Below are 20,721 nucleotides of genomic sequence, written 5' to 3'. Positions count from 1 at the left end.
GCTCCCCTTCCTGCCCTCTTCCCCCAAGAGCCCCTTGCCCCCTCCTCTGAGGCCCCCTGCCTGCCGAGGGGTCCTGGAGGAGGGGATGGAGGGGTGAGCCGGAGCGCCTCAGATGAGGGGGCAGAGGGGGTGGGCCGGGGGGCTTGGAGGTGGAGAGGAGAAAGCAGTGGGTGGGGGAGAGGAGGGGGGCCTGGGGGTGGAGCGTGGGTGAGGTCTTGCTGGAGGAGGTTGAGCAGGAACAGGCCTGGGGGTGGGGTGGGGCCGGGCCATGGTCCCGGTGCCACAGACCCCCCTCCCACTTCCAGGGAGCTTCTGCTGGCACTCACGCCCAGCCCCCCCAGTGCAGGAGTCCCAGGCCACCCCTGAATTGACCCCTGCCCATAACACTCCAACCAGGGGTCACCCAATGACATTATAGGCAGCAGGTTTAAACAAACACAAGGCAGTGCTTCTTCGCACCCCGCCCGCCCAGCCAGCCTGCAGAGGCTGCCACAGTCTCCGTGTGTGACGATGTGAGGCAGCAGGGAGGGGGGAGTGTTGACCTGGGAATGTGCCCTGGGGACGGGAGACCTGAGAGCCTGTCACCTGAGCCGGGGGGGGGGGGGGGGAGGGAGAGGTAACACCTCTGCCCAGGAATGTGGACGGAGGCTGCAGCAGGGAACCTGCTGGGTGGGTTTAGTTTCAGGTTGGGGCTGGGTGGAGGAACACAGGGAACCCCAGGGCTGGGGTCTAAGCTCCCTGCTCCCCCAGAAGGACTTGACTGAGGGGTCCTGGGTGTACCCACAAGCTCTGTTTTGGACTGTGTTCCTGTTGTCCAATAAACCTTCTGTTTTACTGGCTGGCTGAGAGTCTCAGTGAATCCCAGGAAGAGGGGTGCAGGGCCTGGACTCCCCCACACTCCGTGACACCGTGCCAGGGGGTGCGAAGGCCAAAAGTGTAACTGGGTTCAAAAAACGAACTAGATCAGTTCTGGAGGACGGGTCTGTGACGTTATTGACTTGAACTGGGACCATATAGAACATCGTTGCAACCAAGGTCCCGTAGTGGCACTAAATCTTGTATAAAGGGGGTCAAATAAGGTGTCTCAGACAAGGTGATGGTTGGCTGGTTAGGATGATGCGTCTGTGTGCATGTATCATTTTTATAGTTAAAGTTATGAATATTGGCTCTGTCCTGTCTGTATTTCAAACTTGTGCTCTGCTTCTAGGGGACACCCCAGACACATTGGGGTCAGCTCTGCCTAGCCTGCTGGACGGCCCATTAAGGACCATCAGCGACACAACTGACCCATGGAGAGAAGGCAGACACGCCTGGGGACTCGGCCAGGCGTGCAGGGACCTGCCTAGGGACCGAACTCTGAGGTGTTTCCAGCCCATGGGATGGGCAGCTTGTCCTTGGGACACAGAAAGCAGAGACCACATGGCAAGAGACTTTCAAAAGCTGCTGCAGCTCCTCCAGCTGGTCTTCAGTCCTGCTTCTGACCTCTGGAGGGACTTGGCGACCCTGAAGCTTTGACCCAAGGACTGAAAGACCCATCCCAGCTGGGGATGTTCTCCAGAGACTGGATTTGAACCTGCCGTTTATTCCATCCCTGCTGCAAGCCTGACCCAAGAACTTTGCCGTCACTGGACGTCATTGATTCCATTGAACCCGTTCTAGCTCTCGTCTCTGTCTTTTCCGTTTATGAACAAACCTTTAGATTTTAGACTCCAAGGGATTGGCAGCAGCGTGATCTGTGGGTAAGATCTGATTTGTGTATTGACCGGGGTCTGGGGCTTGGTCCTTTGGGATCGAGGGAACTGTTTTTCTTTTACAGGGGTATTGGTTTTCATAACCATCTGTCCCCATAACGAGTGGCCCTGGTGGGGATACTGGGAAACTGGAGTGTCGAAGGGAATTGCTCGTGTGACTTGGGCTTAGCCAGTGGGGTGAGACCAAAGTCTGCTCTGTTTGGCTGGTTTGGTTTGCCTTGGTGGGCACAGAAACCCCAGCCTGGGGCTGTAACTGCCCTGCTTTGAGCAGTTTGTCCTGAATTGGCACCTCTCCGTTGGGTCCTGCCAGAACCAGCCTCATTACAGGGTCCACCAACAGCTGTTTGCCAGGATGGGCAGGGACAGAAGCCCGGGCTGTGGGTGTCCCTAAACTTCTGGCTGCCAGAAGCTGGGCGTGGGCAACGGGATGGATCACTTGATAACTGCCCCGTTCTGTTCATTCCCTCTACAGCACCTGGCCATGCCAGAGCCAGGACACTGGCCCAGACGGACCATTGGTCTGACCCAGCACGGCCCTGCTGAGGTGAGTCTCAGCGCCCCAGCCAGGTGTGTGTGTGTGTGTGTGTGGGGGGTGTCAGGGATTGCTGGCTCCTGGGGAGGCAGGTGTCAGGGATTGCTGGCTCCTGGGGGGAGGAGGGGGGGCGCCCCAGCCAGGTGTGTGGGGGGGTCAGGGATTGCTGGCTCCTGGGGGGAGGAGGGGGGCTGCCCAGCCTGCCCCCCCCCCGCCTCCAGCTGTTCAGCGGGGGCAGGATTAGAGGGTCAGTGTCTGTCCCAGCAGCGGGGGCCTCTCCCGCCCTCCCCAGCCCGGGGCCAGCCCCCGCCCTCACTTCACCCGGGTTGGCGCGGCTGGCGGCTGCCGTGGCCGCGGGGGGAGCAGCGGGCGAGGCCGGGCGAGGCGCGTCTCCCCGCAGGGGCTGGATGGGCCGCGCCGGCCGCGGGCTGCGCCCCCGCATCCGGCCGCGGCTCGGGAGCTCGGCGCAGCGCTGCGCGGGCAGGGTTCAGGCGCGGGGTGTTTCCCGGCGCTCAGCCGCGCCGCGCGGGGAGCCGGAGCCGAGCCGAGCCCAGGACAGCCGCGGCGGACCCGCGCCCCGGAGGTGAGAGCCGCCCTGCGCCGGTCCGCGGGGCCGCTTCGTGTGCAGCCGGGCCGGACCGCTGCTCCCCGCCCCGGGACCCCCAGCCCCCGGGGCTGCCGGGACACCCCCCCCCGCGCGGCCCCCCCCAGGTCCTCGGGAGCCCCCATCCCTCGGGCTGCTGGGACACCCCCCCCCGCGCGTCCCCCCCCCCCAGGTCCTCGGGAGCCCCCCCCCGGGCTGCTGGGACACCCCCCCCCGCGCGTCCCCCCCCCCAGGTCCTCGGGAGCCCCCATCCCTCGGGCTGCTGGGACACCCCCCCCCGCGCGTCCCCCCCCCAGGTCCTCGGGAGCCCCCCCCCGGGCTGCTGGGACACACCCCCCCCGCGCGTCCCCCCCCCCCCCCCAGGTCCTCGGGAGCCCCCATCCCTCGGGCTGCTGGGACACCCCCCCCGCGCGTCCCCCCCCCAGGTCCTCGGGAGCCCCCATCCCTCGGGCTGCTGGGACACCCCCCCCCCGCGCGGCCCCCCCCAGGTCCTCGGGAGCCCCCCCCGCGCGTCCCCCCCCCCCAGGTCCTCGGGAGCCCCCCCCCGGGCTGCTGGGACACACCCCCCCCGCGCGTCCCCCCCCTCGGGCTGCCGGAACCTCCCGCGCGTCCCCGCCCCCGGGCTGCGGACTCCGGGAAAGTTTCTGCCCCGGCCCCGCCGGTGCCGGGAGCCCGAGGCGCGAACCGCTCCGCAGCGGGGCCGGCTGGGCAGGACGCGGGTCCCGGGGGCTTGGCCGGAGCCAGCTGCTCTGAGCGGCTCCCACGGGCCGGGCGGGCTCCCCCGCGGGTGGCGGCCCCAGGGCGGGCCTGGGCTTCGGTTCAGATCACCCCGTCTGGGGTGCGCGCGCCCTGCCCCCCACCCAGTGCCCTGCCCACTAGCTGCTGGGGGGGGTCTCTGCCCCGCCCCGGCCCCCCTCCAGCCCCTGCTACCCCGCGCCCTGGCCCCCTGCAGGGCTCAGCCCAGGAGCTGCGAGCGGGTCCGAGCCGTGGCAGGCGATCCCAGGGCCTGGTGCAGCGCGGCCCCTTGGCTCTGCCCCGCGGAGGGCAGCGCACGTGGGGAATGGGAAGATGCAGCCCCCCCCGGCAGAGCAGGGAGCCCAGGGGGGCACCAAGTACCGGCCTCGGAGGCTGGCTGAGCCCCCGCGCACTCAGTGCATGGTCAGCGGCCTGGCTCCGCCCCCAACTGCCCATCCCAGGCCTGTCAGCTCGGTCAGAGCCTGGGGCTGGGGGGTCTCTGGCTCGAGCTCGGCCTGGGCGGGGCGGGTGGGGTGGGGGGTCTCTGGCTCGAGCTCGGCCTGGGAGGGGCGGGTGGGGTGGGGGGTCTCTGGCTCGAGCTCGGCCTGGGAGGGGCGGGTGGGGTGGGGGGTCTCTGGCTCGAGCTCGGCCTGGGCGGGGCGGGTGGGGTGGGGGGTCTCTGGCTCGAGCTCGGCCTGGGCGGGGCGGGTGGGGTGGGGGGTCTCTCGCTCGAGCTCGGCCTGGGCGGGGCGGGTGGGGTGGGGGGTCTCTGGCTCGAGCTCGGCCTGGGCGGGGCGGGTGGGGTTGGGGTTCTCTGGCTCGAGCTCGGCCTGGGAGGGGCTGCTGGGGGGGGTTCTCTGGCTCGAGCTCGGCCTGGGAGGGGCTGCTGGGGGGGGGTCTCTGGCTCGAGCTCGGCCTGGGGCGGCGGGGGCTGCTGGGCGGGGGGGGTCTCTGGCTGTAGCTTGGCCTGGGCGGGGCTGCTGGGGCGGGGGTCTCTGGCACTAGCTTGGACTGGGGCGGCGGGGGCTGCTGTGGGGGTCTCTAGTGCTAGCTCGGGCGGGGAGGTGTCTCTGGCCTGCTCTGCAGATGGCAGGAGCCTGGCTGGGTGCTCACAGCCGGTCTCCTGGCCGTACAGCTGTGCAGCCCGAGAAGCCGGGCCAGCTCCACCCAGGGCAGCCAGGGCCGTGCAGCTGAAGTTGTTTTCCAGCCACCTGGGTGGGCTGCACTGTCCAGCTGGGACTTGGCGCCCCCGGCAGTGCGGCGTTACCCGTGCAGCTGGCAGCGCGGCTCTGACGCTCCCGGCTGCAGCTGTGTCTCTGGCCGGCTGGGCCCAGGGCTTGGGGGGTGAAGTGAGAACACGCCTCTTGCGGAGCCTGGAGCCTGCCCTGACTTGGCTCCAGGAGCTAGCGCCTGCCGCTTTGCCTGGCAGGGAGCGGCAGGCTGCCCTTGTGCTCAGCGCCCAGTGGGCTCCTGGGGGAGAGGTGCTGTGTTCCATGGGAGCAGGTGCCTGCCCCAGCCTGGCACAGGTTTCAAGCTGCCGGTGCTGTACTGGGGGAGCTTTGGGGCAATCCCTGGCAATGGGAGATGCTGACTCTGCCCCTGGGCGGAGCTGGGGGTGCCTTGCTGTTTCCATCCCCCTTTGACATCTTCCCTGCGGCGGCCTGCAGCAGCCTGGCTTCCCGGGCATAGGTTCCTCGCCGGGTGCACCGGAGGGAGCCCAGAGCTGAGACCTCAGCAGGGACCCACCCTCTGGACTTTATGGATCTCTGCGGATGATGCAGCTCTCGGCCATGAAGCTGTTCAAGGGGAAGATAAGTGAGCTGGGAACTCCTTGCTGTGGCAGTTCTCTGACCGGGGCCTGGGTGTCCATTACAGGCTCATGATGGCACTGGGGGCAGGCCTGGAGACCTCCCCAAAGGAGCAAGGCACCCACCAGCCACTCACTAGGTTGCTGTGGGGGAATCCAGCTGCTGGCTCCCCAGGAGTTTGAAACATCCGGAGTCTGAACAGAGCCCAGGCACTTCCTGTCTTGGGTCCTGCGTCCCCCTCCTGGGGCAGATCCTCTATGTAGTGCCCTGTGCTGAGATTTACCCCATGCCGTCCCTGCCCAGTCCCTGGAGCCAGGGCTGACTCCAACATGCAGTCCCTGTGGCGGGCTAACCCTTCAAGGGCCATGTGGCAGGTGCAGCATTGAACACACGCTTTGCACAGACTCTTTCCTGAGTCCTGTGAGAAATGCAGAGCTCTGCATAAACCTGACATGCTGTTCCCTGCCTCAGTTTCCTCACAATTCCAGGGCACTGTCTGGGCTGGGGTCAGGTCCTCTGGAGACGCCCAGAGTCCTGCTCCAGTGTCTGGCTTGAGCTCTCTCCCTAGGTCAGCTTGCTTCCTCTGAACTTGCTCCTGTCCAAACTTCCAGGCTCTGGAGGTTCCCAGGGGGCAAAGGCAGCTGGGACTGCTGGCCCTGGCAGGCAGCTGCTCAGAGAGCTGTTTGCGCCAGTGTTGTCAGATCGCCTCTCTGCTCCCCGCCTCTACCAGATGCATTTTCTGCTCCTCCTGCAGCGGATGGTCCAGAGCCTGGCCCCCTCACGTGCCTTCTCCCCCTTCAGGCAGGAGCTGGTGGAGGGAAGAGAGCTGCAGAAACTCCAGTCTGAGCAGGGCCAGACCTGAGGCACAAACCACGCACCAGGCAGGAGTGTCCAGCTGCCACAGCAGAGCCCTGCTCCAGAACCGCTGCACCTGTCTGGCTGGGCCAGCGGAACTGACCCGCGAGCGGCTGAGTCTGGGGTGTGTCCTGCCTGTTACTGTAAGACGATGCTAGCGGCTCTGAGTAGGAATCGACCTCTCCCCGCCCTGGGGATCCGTCCCACCGGAGCCAGTGGCCGCCGGGCACTACAGGCCTGGGCCCCCTCCCATAGGGCTTGAGGTGGAATTGCCCTCACAGGAGCATCGCTGCAGCTGCTGGCCGTGGGTGGAGCTGTCTCCCCAGAGCAGAGCCCTGAGGATGCCCCGCTGGGAGGGTGAGCCTCGGTGAGAGGTGCTGCAATGGCTCCCCCCTGAGGTACCATGCCGGTTCCCGCTATGGCAGCCACCACTGCCAGGTCTTTCTTCTGGGAGGTCTTCCCTCCCATGCCCACCTGCCGGGTGTACTGCAGCCCTGTGTACCAGGACGGGCACCTCTTCGTGGCGGGGGGCTGTGGCCAGGCGGGGCTGCCCCTGGACACCGTGGAGATGCTGGATGTGCTTTCCCAGAAGTGGACGGTGCTCCCTTCACTCCTCACACCCCGGGCCGGGGCGGCTGCTGTGGCCGTGGGGAAGCAGATCCTGGTGATGGGGGGCATGGATTCCAGACAGAGCCCCCTGGCCTCCGTCGAAGTCTTCAACACAGATGAGGGCAAGTGGGAGAAGGCGGCGGCCCTGGCCCAGCCATCCATGGGCGTGTCTGCCATCGAGAGAGGTGAGCTGGGCGGGGGTGTGTCACTGCCTATTTGAATGAAAATGCCCCTTAACTGCTTTTGGGCACCCAGCCCTCTACCCTTCCCCCTGGAGCCTTGGGCATTTGCCTCTGCCCTCCTCCCCACCCCAGGCTCCTGGCTCTCCCCTCCCACTGCTTCGGCCTCATTCCCATCCCCGGCTGCAGGCCCGAAGGGGCAGGGGGCCGTGGCCCCACCACGGTGGATGTGGCAGGCGGAGCTGCAGCTCTGAACCGCTGGGGTGTGGCGGGCAGCTCAGCATGTGGCTGGGCCAAGGCAGGGGTCACAGAGCCGAGCTGGGTCGGTGCGTGCCAGGCAGGTATCGGTTCTGGGTGCTGGAAGCAGGGGTGTCCGTACCCGCTCCCCAGGCCTGCGCCCTGTGCCCACCCGTCACACAGACCTAGCGGGGGCTGTGCTATGCAGAGCATCCTGGGGAGCCTGTCCCCAAAAGATGGGTGGCCAGGGAGGCCCCGGCCTGCTGCAAGAGCCCTGGGATGGGGCAGTGTCCATGCTCACCTCTGGCCCAGTGGCTTTGACCCCTGGATTGGGCGTGTGGGCAGCTTAGCCTCCTGTGCCCCTCCCCCGGGCGCACGGCCTGCCCAGAGGGAACCAGCAGGCCTGTGCCCCCAGAAGGGAGCCGGCGTCAGGCCGTTCTCGTGGCAGTGGTCCTACCTGACCCCACGTGCCGGGGTGCTTGGCCTCCGCCAGGATCCCCGTGGTGCTGTGTGCATGCCAGGAGCAGCTCCCTTCCTGCGGCAGGGCCCTCCGCCCCGCTGCAGCCCCCTCTGCCTTGTGCCCTTGGCTGGGCAGGGCAGCAAGAGGTGGGGTACAGAGCTGCCCTCACGGGCACCAGGTGAGCAAAGCAGCCAGGGCGTGTGGTTGCGAGCGGCCGGGCCCTTAGCCCAGTAGATGCTGCCAAAGGTCCCAGGCCTGAATCCTGGGCTTTCCTAGGATCTCGGGCTAAGGGTGGGAGCGGCACTCCCAAGGGTGTCCTGGCCCATCCCCCGCCGCCGAGGCACCCCACAGTGCATGCAGCAGGCTTGGGCAGAGTCCTTTGGGCTCGGCGGGTTCCCTCTGGCTGGGCTTCTCCCGGAGCCCCATTGCCGCAGGCCCTGGACGGGACATGCCAGGAGCGGCCTCGGCAGGGCCCGAGAGAGAGAGAGCGCGTGCTGCAGAGGCCCCCTGGCCCCCGCCATCATCTCGCTGCACAGATGCCCCCCCGGTAGTCTCTCTGCCCCCCCATCCTCTCTCTGAGCCTGCCCACAGGGCTCATCCCATGGGGGGGCGGAGCTGGTGCTCCGGCTGGCGGGGGTTGTGGTTGCGGGAAGCGGGCAGAATGGGGCTTGCCAGGTGCACATGCTGTAAAGTTGCTGACTTGTGGGGGGGTCAGGTCACAAGTGCAGTGAGGGGGGTGGTCTTGGGCTTTCAGTTCAGCACCATCTCCACCTGTTCCCCCAGCCTCATGCAGCTGCTGCCCCAGCGCTCGGCATGGCCAGTTCAACGCTGACACAAGCCAAGCCTAACTCGGTGCTGGGGGTCGGACCCGCACCCAACAGACAAGGGGGAGGCTGCTTTCCTTGTGGAAGTTGGCAGCACTGACTGAGCTGAGTCAGGCTGGAGACACCGGTTCCCCCCTGTGTGGATTGCAGCAGGCGATCCCCCGATCCTGCCGCGCACGGCCCCAGGCCGGGCTGGCTCCTCTCTGTGGCTAACTGAGAAAGCCATGTTGGCAAATTGATGGGGGCGCTCTCCCCGGGCAGTCGGGGCTGGCCCCGGGGGGCGCGGAGACGTGGGGGCTGAGCCGGGGGCGCTCTCCCCGGGCAGTCGGGGCTGGCCCCGGGGGGCGCGGAGACGCGGGGGCTGAGTGGGGGGCGCTCTCCCCCGGCAGTTGGGGTTGGATCCAGGGGGGCTCAGAGACGCGGGGGCTGAGCGGGGGGGCGCTCTCTCCGGGCATTTGGGGCTGGCCCCGGGGAGGCGTGGGGGCTGAGCGGGGGGGGCGCAGGCGGGTCCTGGAGCCCGAGGTGGCCCCAGAGTCCAGGCTGCTGCGTGTTCCCACTCTTAGCTGATGAGAGCTGCCCGGCATTTTCCAGCCGGCCCCGCTGCCAGGGCAGCGTCCAGAGGGAGCCTGGCCCAGACTGGCAGCCCCTCCATGTGACCTGGGGCACGGCCCTTCGCCTGGCTGGGCCGCCCCCCCGCCCCTCCCGCGGCTGGGGACTGGCCCAGCCAGGGGTGGGCGTGAGGGTCTGCAGCAAGGGGGCACCCTCCAAACGTAGGCTGAGCCCCTCCGAGGGGTGGTGGCTTCTGCTGAGCTGCTTGCCCGGGGCACCCCAGGGACCTCGGGGGTGAGGAGAGGCTGTTGGCTGGGGCCTGTGGGGCAGGCCTGCAGCCCCTGCTCCCTGGGCCCTGCCCGCTGTGGGCTTCGCGTGGCAGCCGGAGCAGGGCGGGGGAAGCAGCCTTCGGGCAGATGGCTGGGTTGCCATGGCGTCTCCAGGGAGACGCGCCAGGGAGTCTCATTAGCTGCCAGGCCCGGGGTCTGGGCTATTTTCAGTGTGTCCGGGGGAGCGGGTGCTGGCGCCGGGCGGGAAACAGCCCGGCAGCAGGTGCCGGGGCCCAGCCCGCTGCCCGCCCCGTGCGGTGCCGTCCCCGGGGCTGGCAGGGGCCCCCGCTGCAGGCCCGGGCGCTGGAGGGTGGGGGGAGGCGTGGGGCACTCACCCCATCAGTGCCCTGGGACAGGCCAGAGCCAGGGTCCGGGACATGGGGGGAGGGGAATTCAGGGGGACTGCAGCTCCCACCCCGCCGGTGGGCTCCCCGCTGTGCCAGCCCCGGCCCCTGCACCAGCCACCCTTTCCCCACCCAGCACGACCCCCCCCCCCCACTGACCCCATCCCCCCCCGGCACCGACCCTGTACCTCTGCGCCCTCCCCCCACTGACCCCATCCCCCCCCCCCCGGCATCGACCGTCCCCCCACTGACCACATCCCCCCCCCCGGCACCGACCCTGTCCCTCTGCACCCTCCCCCCACTGACCCCATCCCCCCCCCCCCCCCCCCCGGCACCGACCCTGTCCCCCTGCACCCTCCCCCCACTGACCCCATCCTCCCCCCGGCACCGATCCTGTCCCCCTGCACCCTCCCCCCACTGACCCCATCCCCCCCCCCGGCACCGACCCTGTCCCTCTGTGCACTCCCCCCACTGACCCCATCCTCTCCCCCCCCCCCGGCACCAACCCTGTCCCCCTGCGCACTCCCCCCACTGACCCCATCCCCCCCCGGCACCAACCCTGTCCCCCTGCGCCCTCCCCCCACTGACCCCATCCCCCCCCGGCACCAACCCTGTCCCCCTGCGCCCTCCCCCCACTGACCCCATCCCCCCCCGGCACCGACCCTGTCCCCCTGCGCCCTCCCCCCACTGACCCCATCCTCCCCCCTGGCACCGACCCTCCTGCCCTGTGCCGTCCCCCCCCGACCCCCATCCCTCCCCCGGCACCGACCCTGTCCCCCTGCACCCTCCCCCCACTGACCCCATTCCCCCCCTGACATCGACCCTCCTGCCTTGTGCCATCCCCCCGCTGACCCCATCCCCCCCCGCACTGACCCTCCTGCCCTGTGCCGTCCCCCCCCCCCGACCCCCATCCCTCCCCCGGCACCGACCCTGTCCCCCTGCACCCTCCCCCCTACTGACCCCATCCTCCCCCCAGCCCCCAACCCTCCCCCCCTGCGCCCTCCCCCCCGGCACCGACCCTGTCCCCCTGCGCCCTCCCCCCTACTGACCCCATCCTCCCCCCAGCCCCCAACCCTCCCCCCCTGCGCCCTCCCCCCCCGGCACTGACCCTGTCCCCCTGTGCTGTCCCCCTTCCCCCCCGGTTTAAGGCCTGCCGTGGATTCGTGGGTTTGCTGCCCCTGGCCGTCCTGTGCCATCGTGCCCCCCTGCCACGGGCACAAGAGCTGCCTCCTGTGCTCCTGGTTGGAGCTGCCCCACCCGGTCCTGGGCTCTGAACCGTGCCCCACTGCTGGTGGCTGGGGCTGCCTGGCTCAGCCAGGCCCAGCACTCTGGGGGGACGTGGGCGGCAGAGCTCAGCGAGCCAGGGCTCCTCAGTCGGCCGCTCACCCCCGTCCCCCACCAGCTCCCTGCCGGCTCCCCCCCATCCCGCGCCGGCTCCCCTGCTCTCTCACAGCCCCCCATCCCGCGCCGGCTCCCCCGTTCTCTCACGCCCCAACCATCCCCCACTCTTTTGCCCCTACCCGGTCCTTGCTTTCCCCCCGTCATGTCCCCTCCTCTCTTGCAGATGGTTTGGTCTATGCTCTTGGGGGCATGGGCGCAGACACCTCTCCTCAGGCGCTAGTGCGGGTCTATGAGCCAGCGACCGCCCACTGGCAGCTTCTGCCCTCCATGCCCACCCCCTGCTATGGGGCATCTGCCTTCCTGCAGGGCAACAAGATCTTCCTCCTGGGTAAGTGGCACCATCTGGATGGGGACAGTGGGTGAGATGGAAGGTGCATGGGTGCAGCATTTCCCCTGGGGAGCCCCCCACATCCTGTGTCCTGCCCCGCTGCCCACAGCGCCCCCTGCTGGGAGCCCCCCTCAGCCAGCGCCCTGTCCCGTCCCCACAGCGCCCCCTGCTGGGAGAGGCTGGGGCTGGAGCAGCAGGGAACTTCCCCTACAACCAGTGCCTCGCCCCCACAGCGCCCCCTGCTGGGAGAGGCTGGGGCTGGAGCAGCTGCAGGAGAGTGGTACAGCTCCAGACTCCCAACTGGACAGGGGCAAAATCTCTCCTCATCCCAGGGCTTCGCTGGGCCCTGCCTGTGGGGCGTCTCTTTGTTCACAGCCCCCGTGCCCCAGAAGCCGGCTTGGCTCCTGGCTGCTCTGCTGCAGAAACATTAATAACCTTTAATAAACATGCAAATGAGCCTGGCGAATCTCGGTTCAGATTCTGGCTCTGGGTGCCCAGGATGTCCCGCAGAGACCTGCCCCCGCCCCGCCCTGCCCCCCAACTGGGCACAATCCACAGCCCATGCTCTGCAGAGCACATGCAGCCCTGGTGTTGACCCCCATCCCTTGTGACAGGGCGATGTGGGGGTGGGGGTGGGGGTGAAGGCCTTGGCAGCCCAGACCCCTCTCAGCATCTCCTCCCTCCACAGGCGGGAGGCAGGGCAAGCTGCCCGTCACTGCCTTCGAGGCCTTCGACCTGGAGACAAGGAGCTGGACACGTTATCCCAGCGTCCCCAGCCGGCGGGCCTTTGCCAGCTGCGCCATGGCCGACGGCTGCTTCTTTAGCCTCGGGGGCCTGCAGCAACCGGGACCCCACAACTTCTACTCCCGGCCCCACTTTGTCAACACGGTGGAGATGTTTGAGCCGGAGCAGGGTGAGCTGGCATGAGGATCTTGTGCAGCATGGGCGCCCCGTGTGCCTGGCCAGCTGGGGTGCAGAGAGAGGTGCCCCCGGCCGGACACCCAGAGAGTTGGAGGGTCCCTCCGACCCAGCTCTGCGCTTAGCTTCCTTGTTCACGCTCCTGTTCTGTACGTGTCCTGTGACCCGGGGCGGGGTGCAGAAGGAGCCTGGCTCCAACTCCTGGAGTTTGGGGCTTTGAACCTCTGCCTCTGGCCCCACTGCTGAGGCACTGCCCTGGGGCCGGGAGGCAGGAACGGCAGGTGGAAATCTCCTCCCAAAGCCCGTCCTTCACTCCCACCCTGTCCCCGTCTATGTGCCCCCGGCTGCTCTCTCCCCTGGTAGCAGCGGGGGGGCCCTGCCCCAGCTGTCTCATGCCTGGGGAGGGGGCGGGGGTCCCATTCCTGTGAGCAGAGTTACAGCGGGCGAGTCTCGGGAGGCGTCTGGCCCGGCTCCGTCCCTGCGTTCAGACCCATCAGGGAGGCGCGCGGGGAAGGGCCGGCAGAGGGGAAGGTGCCCAGCACCCGGTGAGGCTCTTCTCCCGCCCGCTGCAGCAGGACGAGCCTGACCTGTCTCTTTCCTGCAGGGGCCTGGAGCAAGCTGGGCCGCGCCGTGCGCATGCGGGAGAAGAGAGCTGACTTCGTGGCAGGCTGCCTCGGCGGGCGAGTGGTGGTGGCCGGAGGCCTCGGTAACGTGGTGGGAGGGACGGGGGGGTCATGTTTGTGCTCGGGACTTGCTGGAGGGTGTAGCCGCTGGCAGGGCTGAGCCAAGTGGCAGCCTCTCGGGGAGGGAGCTGTGAGACAGACCTGCCCCTCCCAGGCCCATGTTGGGGGCCGTGCCGTCCCGCACACGCTGCTCTGTCAGTGGAGCTGAGCGGCTGGCCCTTCCCCTTCCTCCTGCCACAGGGCACCGAGTTCGAGGGGTTTCTCTGTGGGGGCTGAGAGCGCCGTGAATCCTGGGTCCCAGTCTCTCCTCTGGCTCCAGGCCTTGTTCCCTCCCGCAGCCCCTGCTCCACCAGTCTCTATTGGAGGCACTGGGATCATCTTGTCGTTGTGCTACCCATGGGCAGGGTACCCTCAGGGGCCCCTCCCTGGCCATTCTGGCCCCCCGTGCAGTCAGACTGGAGATGGCCCAGATCCCCTCTTGGGGAGGGTGAGGAAGAGCCGGGACGGGGCCCGACTTTTGCTTCTGTATAAATGTTGGTGCCTTATTAGGTCTCACTAGCTGGCACCCGCTCATGGTGTGGCATCCATCTAGGTGTTCCCCTCACTTCTGTGCCCAGCCGTGGTGACCTCCAGGAAGGCACGTGCCCGCTGGATCCGAAGCTGCTGTAGGACCAAGGGAGCGCCGCACCTCCAGCTGTGCTATCCTGTTTATTCACCTCCCCGGGGTGGGCCAGGCCTGGGGAAAGTTAGACAGGGATGGAGACATGGGGGGAGCCCTGCAGGCAGCAGCGCCCCATGTGGGATGTGTCACGAAGCAGGAAGTGGGGAGGATTGACTTGGGAATGTGGCAGGGGAGGTTTACTGAGACTGTCTGCATGGGGAATGGGATCGCAGGGGGTGGCTTCGCTGGAGGAACAATACCTGAGCCCAGGAGGGGGGTTGGGGGCGTGGTGACACCTTTTCCCCAGGAAGCTGGACAAAGGCTGGAGGAGGAGCCGGCGGGAGGCTGGGGGAGTCGGCTGGAGGGGGGTTTGAGTTTGGAAGTGGACTGGAGAAACAGAAGGAGCCCCAGGACTGGGGTCTAAGCTCCCTGCCCTGCCCCCCCCCCCCCCAATGGACCTGAGGGGGTCCTGTTGTCTGTACCTACAAGCTCTAATTTAAACTGTGTTCCTGTCGTCCAATAAACCTTCCGTTTTGCTGGCTGGCTAAAAGTCGCAGTAAATCGCAACACGTGGGGGGTGCAGGGCCCTGACTCCCCCACACTCTGTAAGGGGATGCGAGGCCAGCGCAGAAGTACACCGGCATGTCTCCCGCAGCTGGGCTGGCTGGTTGGGATGGTGCCTTGGAGCCACAGCACTGTCCGATGGGGATGCTGAGCTCCGGCTCTCTGAGGAGACTTTACCTGGCTGGTGAGCAGCCAGCAGCCTGGAGCTGAGTGCTGGGTGCAGCTGAGGAACGCAGGCTTTGCCTTTCCAGCAAAGTGAAATCACTGGCAGCTGCTGGCTGCAGCCATCGTGGGCTGCTGTTCGTGGGAGGGCGCTGTTCCCGCTCTCCAGGGAGTGCCTGGTGTAGGGGGGTACAGCAGCATGGTTGGACGGGGGCACTGTTCAGCCACTCTCTGCAGGCCTGTGTCTAGGAGGAGCACCCAGTCGTTCCTGGTCCCTGCCCCTCTCGGCTCGGAGACCTGGAACAGGGCAGGGGAGAAGCGCGCTGGCTGTGGGGCAGGTGGTGCTCCCTGGCTCTCCCAGCAAGGGTCTGTTAACTTGGGGAAAGCGGACAGCTGAATTTCTACAACGTGCTGCAGCAGACACAGGGCAGAGCTGCTCTTTGTGGGCAGCCCAGGTGCCTTGTGGTGTCCTGCGATGACGATAAGGTGGGTAGAAAGCTGGCTAGATCGTCGGGCTCAACGGGTAGTGATCAATGGCTCCATGGCTAGTTGGCAGCCGGTGTCAAGTGGAGTGCCCCAGGGGTCGGTCCTGGGGCCGGTTTTGTTCAATATCTTCATTAATGATCTGGAGGATGGTGTGGATTGCACCCTCAGCAAGTTTGCAGATGACACTAAACTGGGAGGAGAGGTAGATACGCGGGAGGGTAGGGATAGGATACAGAGGGCCTTAGAAAAATTAGAGGATTGGGCCAAAAGAAATCTGATGAGGTTCAACAAGGACAAGTGCAGAGTCCTGCACTTAGGACGGAAGAATCCAATGCACCGCTACAGACTAGGGACCGAATGGCTCGGCAGCAGTTCTGCAGAAAAGGACCTGGGGGTGACAGTGGACGAGAAGCTGGATATGAGTCAACAGTGTGCCCTTGTAGCCAAGAAGGCTAATGGCATTTTGGGCTGTATAAGTAGGGGCATTGCCAGCAGATCAAGGGATGTGATCGTTCCCCTCTATTCGACATTGGTGAGGCCTCATCTGGGAGTACTGTGTCTAGTTTTGGGCCCACACTACAAGAAGGATGTGGAAAAATTGGAAAGCGTCCAGTGGACGGCAACAAAACTGATTGGGGTACTGGAACACATGAGTTATGAGGAGAGGCTGAGGGAACTGGGATTGTTTAGTCTGCGGAAGAGAAGAATGAGGGGGGATTTGATAGCTGCTTTCAACTACGTGAAGGGGGTTTCCAAAGAAGATGGCTCTAGACTGTTCACAGTGGTAGCAGATGACAGAACAAGGAGTAATGGTCTCAAGTTGCAGTGGGGGAGGTTTAGGTTGGATATTAGGAAAAACTTTTTCACTAGGAGGGTGGTGAAGCACTGGAATGCGTTACCTAGGGAGGTGGTGGAATCTCCTTCCTTTTGAGGTTTTTAAGGTCAGGCTTGACAAAGCCCTGGCTGGGATGATTTAGTTGGGGTTGGTCCTGCTTTGAGCAGGGGGTTGGACTAGATGACCTGCTGAGGTCCCTTTCAGCCCTGATAGTCTCGGATTCTCTGACTCTCCTGCTCTGTGCTGTGTGGCCCAGCCAGAGCCGTTCCTATTCAGTGGGAACAATGAGCTCTGCAAATGGACAGAAAAATCGATTTGGTTCCATTCCTGGCTCTTTTGTGCCAGGTCAGTTACCCGTGCAGTGTGGGGGCTGGGAGACGGGCAGCAGCGCGGCGGGACTCGGATCGACAGGCAGCTTGCGAAAGCTTTTCATCTCCCACGTGTTCACAGCTCAGCACCCTGCACAGCGTGTGAGAGTGACGGGCACGGTGGGGTGCAGTACTTCGTCCCAGTCTCCTCTTGCGCCCCTCTCACAGCTGCGCAAAGCACTAGTGTGAACGCTGTGTAAGGGGCAGAATTCACCTCAGGAAATACACCACCTTAACTCTGCCCCCCGTGCTCATCTGCAGAGCTCCCTGCCAGACCTCTGTCCTCCCGCGATCTCAGTCCCACAATGCTGGCGGAGGGGAGGCAAGGCCCTGTGATAGTGCACATCCTCAGAGTCCTAAGGTGTTCATGGAGGGGATGGCGCGGGGGGCCCGCGGTACGGCGCGATCCCTCGGCCCTGTGGCGTTGGCTGAGGGGACGGCGCGGGGGGCCCGCGGTACGGCGCGATCCCTCGGCCCTGTGGCGTTGGCTGAGGGGACGGCGCGGGGGGCCCGCGGTACGGCGCGATCCCTCGGCCCTGTGGCGTTGGCTGAGGGGACGGCGCGGGGGGCCCGCGGTACGGCGCGATCCCTCGGCCCTGTGGCGTTGGCTGAGGGGACGGCGCGGGGGGCCCGCGGTACGGCGCGATCCCTCGGCCCTGTGGCGTTGGCTGAGGGGACGGCGCGGGGGGCCCGCGGTACGGCGCGATCCCTCGGCCCTGTGGCGTTGGCTGAGGGGACGGCGCGGGGGGCCCGCGGTACGGCGCGATCCCTCGGCCCTGTGGCGTTGGCTGAGGGGACGGCGCGGGGGGCCCGCGGTACGGCGCGATCCCTCGGCCCTGTGGCGTTGGCTGAGGGGATGGCGCGGGGGGCCCGCGGTACGGCGCGATCCCTCGGCCCTGTGGCGTTGGCTGAGGGGATGGCGCGGGGGGCCCGCGGTACGGCGCGATCCCTCGGCCCTGTGGCGTTGGCTGAGGGGATGGCGCGGGGGGCCCACGGTACGGCGCGTTCCCTCGGCCCTGTGGCTTTGGCTGAGGGGATGGTGTGGGCAGGGACCAGCTGTGGTATTCAATTTTAAGAACATTGAACATGAACTGGTAGGGACCCGCAGGGCTCTGATCCCTGCCCTCACATCCCAAGCCACCCTGTCAGACAATCTCACGCAAATATGTGCAGTTATCTCTTAAAACTAGTTACGTTGTTTCATAGAATCATAGAATATCAGGGTTGGAAGGGATCTCAGGAGGTCATCTAGTCCAACCCCCTGCTCAAAGCAGGACCAATCCCCAACTAAATCATCCCAGCCAGGGCTTTGTCAAGCCTGACCTTAAAAACTTCTAGGGAAGGAGATTCCACCACCTCCCTAGGTAACCCATTCCAGTGTTTCACCACCCTCCTAGTGAAAAAGTTTTTCCTAATATCCAACCTAAACCTCCCCCACTGCAACTTGAGACCATTACTCCTTGTTCTGTCATCTGCTACCACTGAGAACAGTCTAGAGCCATCCTCTTGGGAACCCCCTTTCAGGTAGTTGAAAGCAGCTATCAAATCCCCCCTCATTCTTCTCTTCCACAGACTGAACAATCCCAGTTCCCTCAGCCTCTCCTCTTAAGTCATGTGTTCCAGTCCCCTAATCATTTTTGTTGCCCTCCACTGGACGCTTTCCAATTTTTCCACATCCTTCTTGTAGTGTGGGGCCCAAAACTGGACACAGTACTCCAGATAAGACCTCACCAATGTCCAATAGAGGGGAACAATCACGTCCCTCGATCTGCTGGCAATGCCCCTACTTATACATCCCAAAATGCCAAAGGCCTTCTTGGCAACAAGGGCACACTGTTGACTCATATCCAGCTTCTCGTCCACTGTAACCCCTAGGTCCTTTTCTGCAGAACTGCTGCCGAGCCATTCGGTCCCTAGTCTGTAGCGGTGCATGGGATTCTTCCGTCCTAAGTGCCAGACTCTGCACTTGTCCTTGTTGAACCTCATCAGATTTCTTTTGGCCCAATCCTCCAATTTGTCTAGGTCCCTCTGTATCCTATCCCTACCCTCCAGCGTATCTACCACTCCAACTGGGTGGCTGTCCCAAAGCCGCCCCCTCTAATGGATATAGACTTCCAGTGTCCACCCTGACATATTCCTGGCCAGTTTGTCCCCTTGGTTCTTGGGCCAACTTTGTCCTTGAGCTTTAATAGCTCTTCGTCCTCCCGGGTGGGTCTCTAGCACTGAGCTCCTCTCTCAGCCTTCTCTCTGCTGGGCCAAAAAGCTAAGCTGTCCCTTTTTCCCCTCATGAGATGCTCCCCATTCTTCTGCACCGGATCCAGTTTAAGTTCCTCTTCCCTGACCGCGGGTGCCCAGAGCTGCACACAGCATCCCAGCGGAGGGCTAGCCTGTGCCTTGCCCAACGGCACTCCGACTTCTCTGTCTTCACAGCTGAGGCTTGCCTTTTTCACAGCCATGTCCCACTGGTGGGTCTTAGCCTGTGACTGACCCACACCCAGGTCTCTCTCCTCTGTTGCTGCCCACTGATGGTTTAATGTCTCATCTCTTGCAGGGAACCAGTCATTCCCCCTGGGCTCAGTGGAAGGATTTAGCATACCAAGGAAGAAATGGGAGCTGCTGCCCCCCATGCCCACTGGTCGTTGCTCCTGCTCCAGCTACCAGGCCCCAAGCCTGCTGTTTGTGATCGGAGGGGTGGCGCAGGGCCCCAGCGGCGCAGTCGAGGCTCTCTGCCTGCGGGAAGGGGCCTGAAGGGAGCCCCCGGCAGAAGGATCCCACCAACAGAGCTGAGGGCAAAGTGCCTGAAGCTGGCGACAGGTGCCACGGAGAGCAAACTCTTTGGAGCTGGTGTGTAGCTCGTAGTTACTGACTCGGGGCACCAAAGCAGTGACATCGTCTTTTGCTCGTTAGGCTTTCAGAAGCTGAAATTAGTTTTCTAGTGTAGCTCAGAGATGGGAGCAGTCGGTCTGTTCTTGGGGGACAGGAGAGAACCAGGGCAGGGCAAGCCGCAGAGGAGTCTGGAAGGAGTGTCAATGCCAGGGGGCGGGGTGGCTCCCCAGAGTAGCTGAAGGGACTTCGCGATCCTGGGGAATCCAAAGCTGGCTCTCCAGTGTCAGGTCCTGTTGCGAACACTGCACTTCAGGGGTGGGGGCAGCCTGCAGGGCAGCCACCCCCTCGTTCATGGAGCGCCAGGGTCCATCTGTCTGTCCCTCAGCAGTCTCTTGGGAGGAGAGCCAGCCCCTGGGTGGGGGAGCTGGTTTGAGCTGCCTGTTGTCCAGTGTGAATGTCTGTGCTGTCTTTGTGCAGATGTGTCTTATGCTGCGCAGTGAGGAGCACCAGTGACTCGCGGGAGGCCAGAGGAGAGCGGGGAGTGCTGTATCGTTGTAACCCTGGTCTGTGTCCCATGTAGCACATACGGTGCCCTGTAGCTCAGTGCCTAGGAGGTGCTGTAGCCCCTCAAATAAATGAAACAAGTGGAATGTGACTCTTGGTGAAGCTGTGTCCATCAAGGTCTCTCCTGCTGCTTGATCTGACAGTGCCGGAGTTCGCAGGGCAAAGTGCCTCGGCTTGTTCCTGGAGGCGCCCCCGGAAGCCACTCAGGGTCAAGCCCTCAGTGAGAGTGAAGGGGGCGTCCGTTCTCCCCTGCTCCGAGGAGGTTTGAGACCGTTACTGAGAGGGGACCAGGCCCTGAGATTCCACCACAAGGAACAGGCAGTTCAGAAACGCCATCTGGCCTAAGCAGTACCAAGTACGTCTGTGTCACTCAGCCCTTATGGGTGCTGTGAATCTCAGCTGGCACATTCCTGATGGTGAATTACAACAAATGCCAAACGCCACCTCTGACCGGACCTCAGTGAGTCACAACTGAGGGTGCCAAATTCAGGATGAACTGCTGAGTAATGGGGCAGAGACACCCCGAGACTGGTGGCTAATCTCCCATAGGATATACCAAACTAACCACAAAAGTAAACTTCTGTTTCACCACGCTGGCTAACAAGAAGTTATAAAAGCAGTTTCCTTAGGCATCCCAGTCCTTGTATTACCACTAAAAACTGGATTTAAAGATGAGTGATTCTTTACAACCAATCTCATCAAATAAAAGCTTCTCCTGATCCCAAAGGATCTGCCACACACCCAGGTCAATATATAACTTACCCAAAAATCATGCTGATGCCAATCCTTTAGTATCTAAAGGTTTATTTATAGGAAGGAAGGAAGGTGAGAGTTAAAATTGGTTAAAGGCAATACAATGGCAAAGTTCTTGGTTCAGGCTTGTAGCAGTGATGGAATAAACGGCAGGTTCAAATCAAGTCTCTGGAGAACATCCCCAGCTGGGATGGGTCTTTCAGTCCCTGGTTCAGAGCTTCAGTTTGTAGCAAAGTTCCTCCAGAGGTAAGAAGCAGGACTGAAGACAAAGTGGAGGGGTTTCCAGGGCCTTTTATAGCTTTTGCCATGTGGAGGGAAACCCATTGTTCCTACTGTGGAAAATTACAGCACCAAGA

General features: G+C 64.4%; 1 protein-coding gene across 5 annotated transcripts; it reads left to right on the top strand.

Moving 5' to 3' along the window:
- Window positions 1–1,475: 1,475 nt before the first annotated feature.
- Window positions 1,476–19,703, top strand: KLHDC8B (kelch domain containing 8B). Of its 5 annotated transcripts, none has more exons than XM_037905423.2 (7): window positions 1,476–1,739; window positions 2,224–2,295; window positions 6,232–7,079; window positions 11,381–11,545; window positions 12,234–12,458; window positions 13,068–13,169; window positions 18,774–19,703. In XM_037905423.2, exons 3-7 carry the CDS (start codon window positions 6,689–6,691, stop codon window positions 18,968–18,970), a joined length of 1,080 nt encoding a protein of 359 aa, XP_037761351.1. In that variant the 5' UTR covers window positions 1,476–1,739; window positions 2,224–2,295; window positions 6,232–6,688; the 3' UTR covers window positions 18,971–19,703. The 5 variants fall into 5 exon arrangements, 3 of the variants coding, with proteins under 3 accessions (XP_037761351.1, XP_037761350.1, XP_037761352.1); XR_006292399.1 differs by lacking the exons at window positions 1,476–1,739; window positions 2,224–2,295 and adding exons at window positions 2,621–2,866; window positions 13,739–15,019 and having other exon boundaries at window positions 18,774–18,904; XR_006292398.1 differs by lacking the exons at window positions 1,476–1,739; window positions 2,224–2,295 and adding an exon at window positions 2,624–2,866 and having other exon boundaries at window positions 18,774–19,066; window positions 19,526–19,703.
- Window positions 19,704–20,721: the final 1,018 nt, after the last annotated feature.

The sequence above is a fragment of the Chelonia mydas genome, chromosome 7, assembly GCF_015237465.2.
Source record: "Chelonia mydas isolate rCheMyd1 chromosome 7, rCheMyd1.pri.v2, whole genome shotgun sequence".
Lineage (NCBI taxonomy): Eukaryota > Metazoa > Chordata > Testudines > Cheloniidae > Chelonia > Chelonia mydas.
Note: the sequence above shows the minus strand (reverse complement) of the source record. Positions and strands in the feature narration are given on the sequence as shown.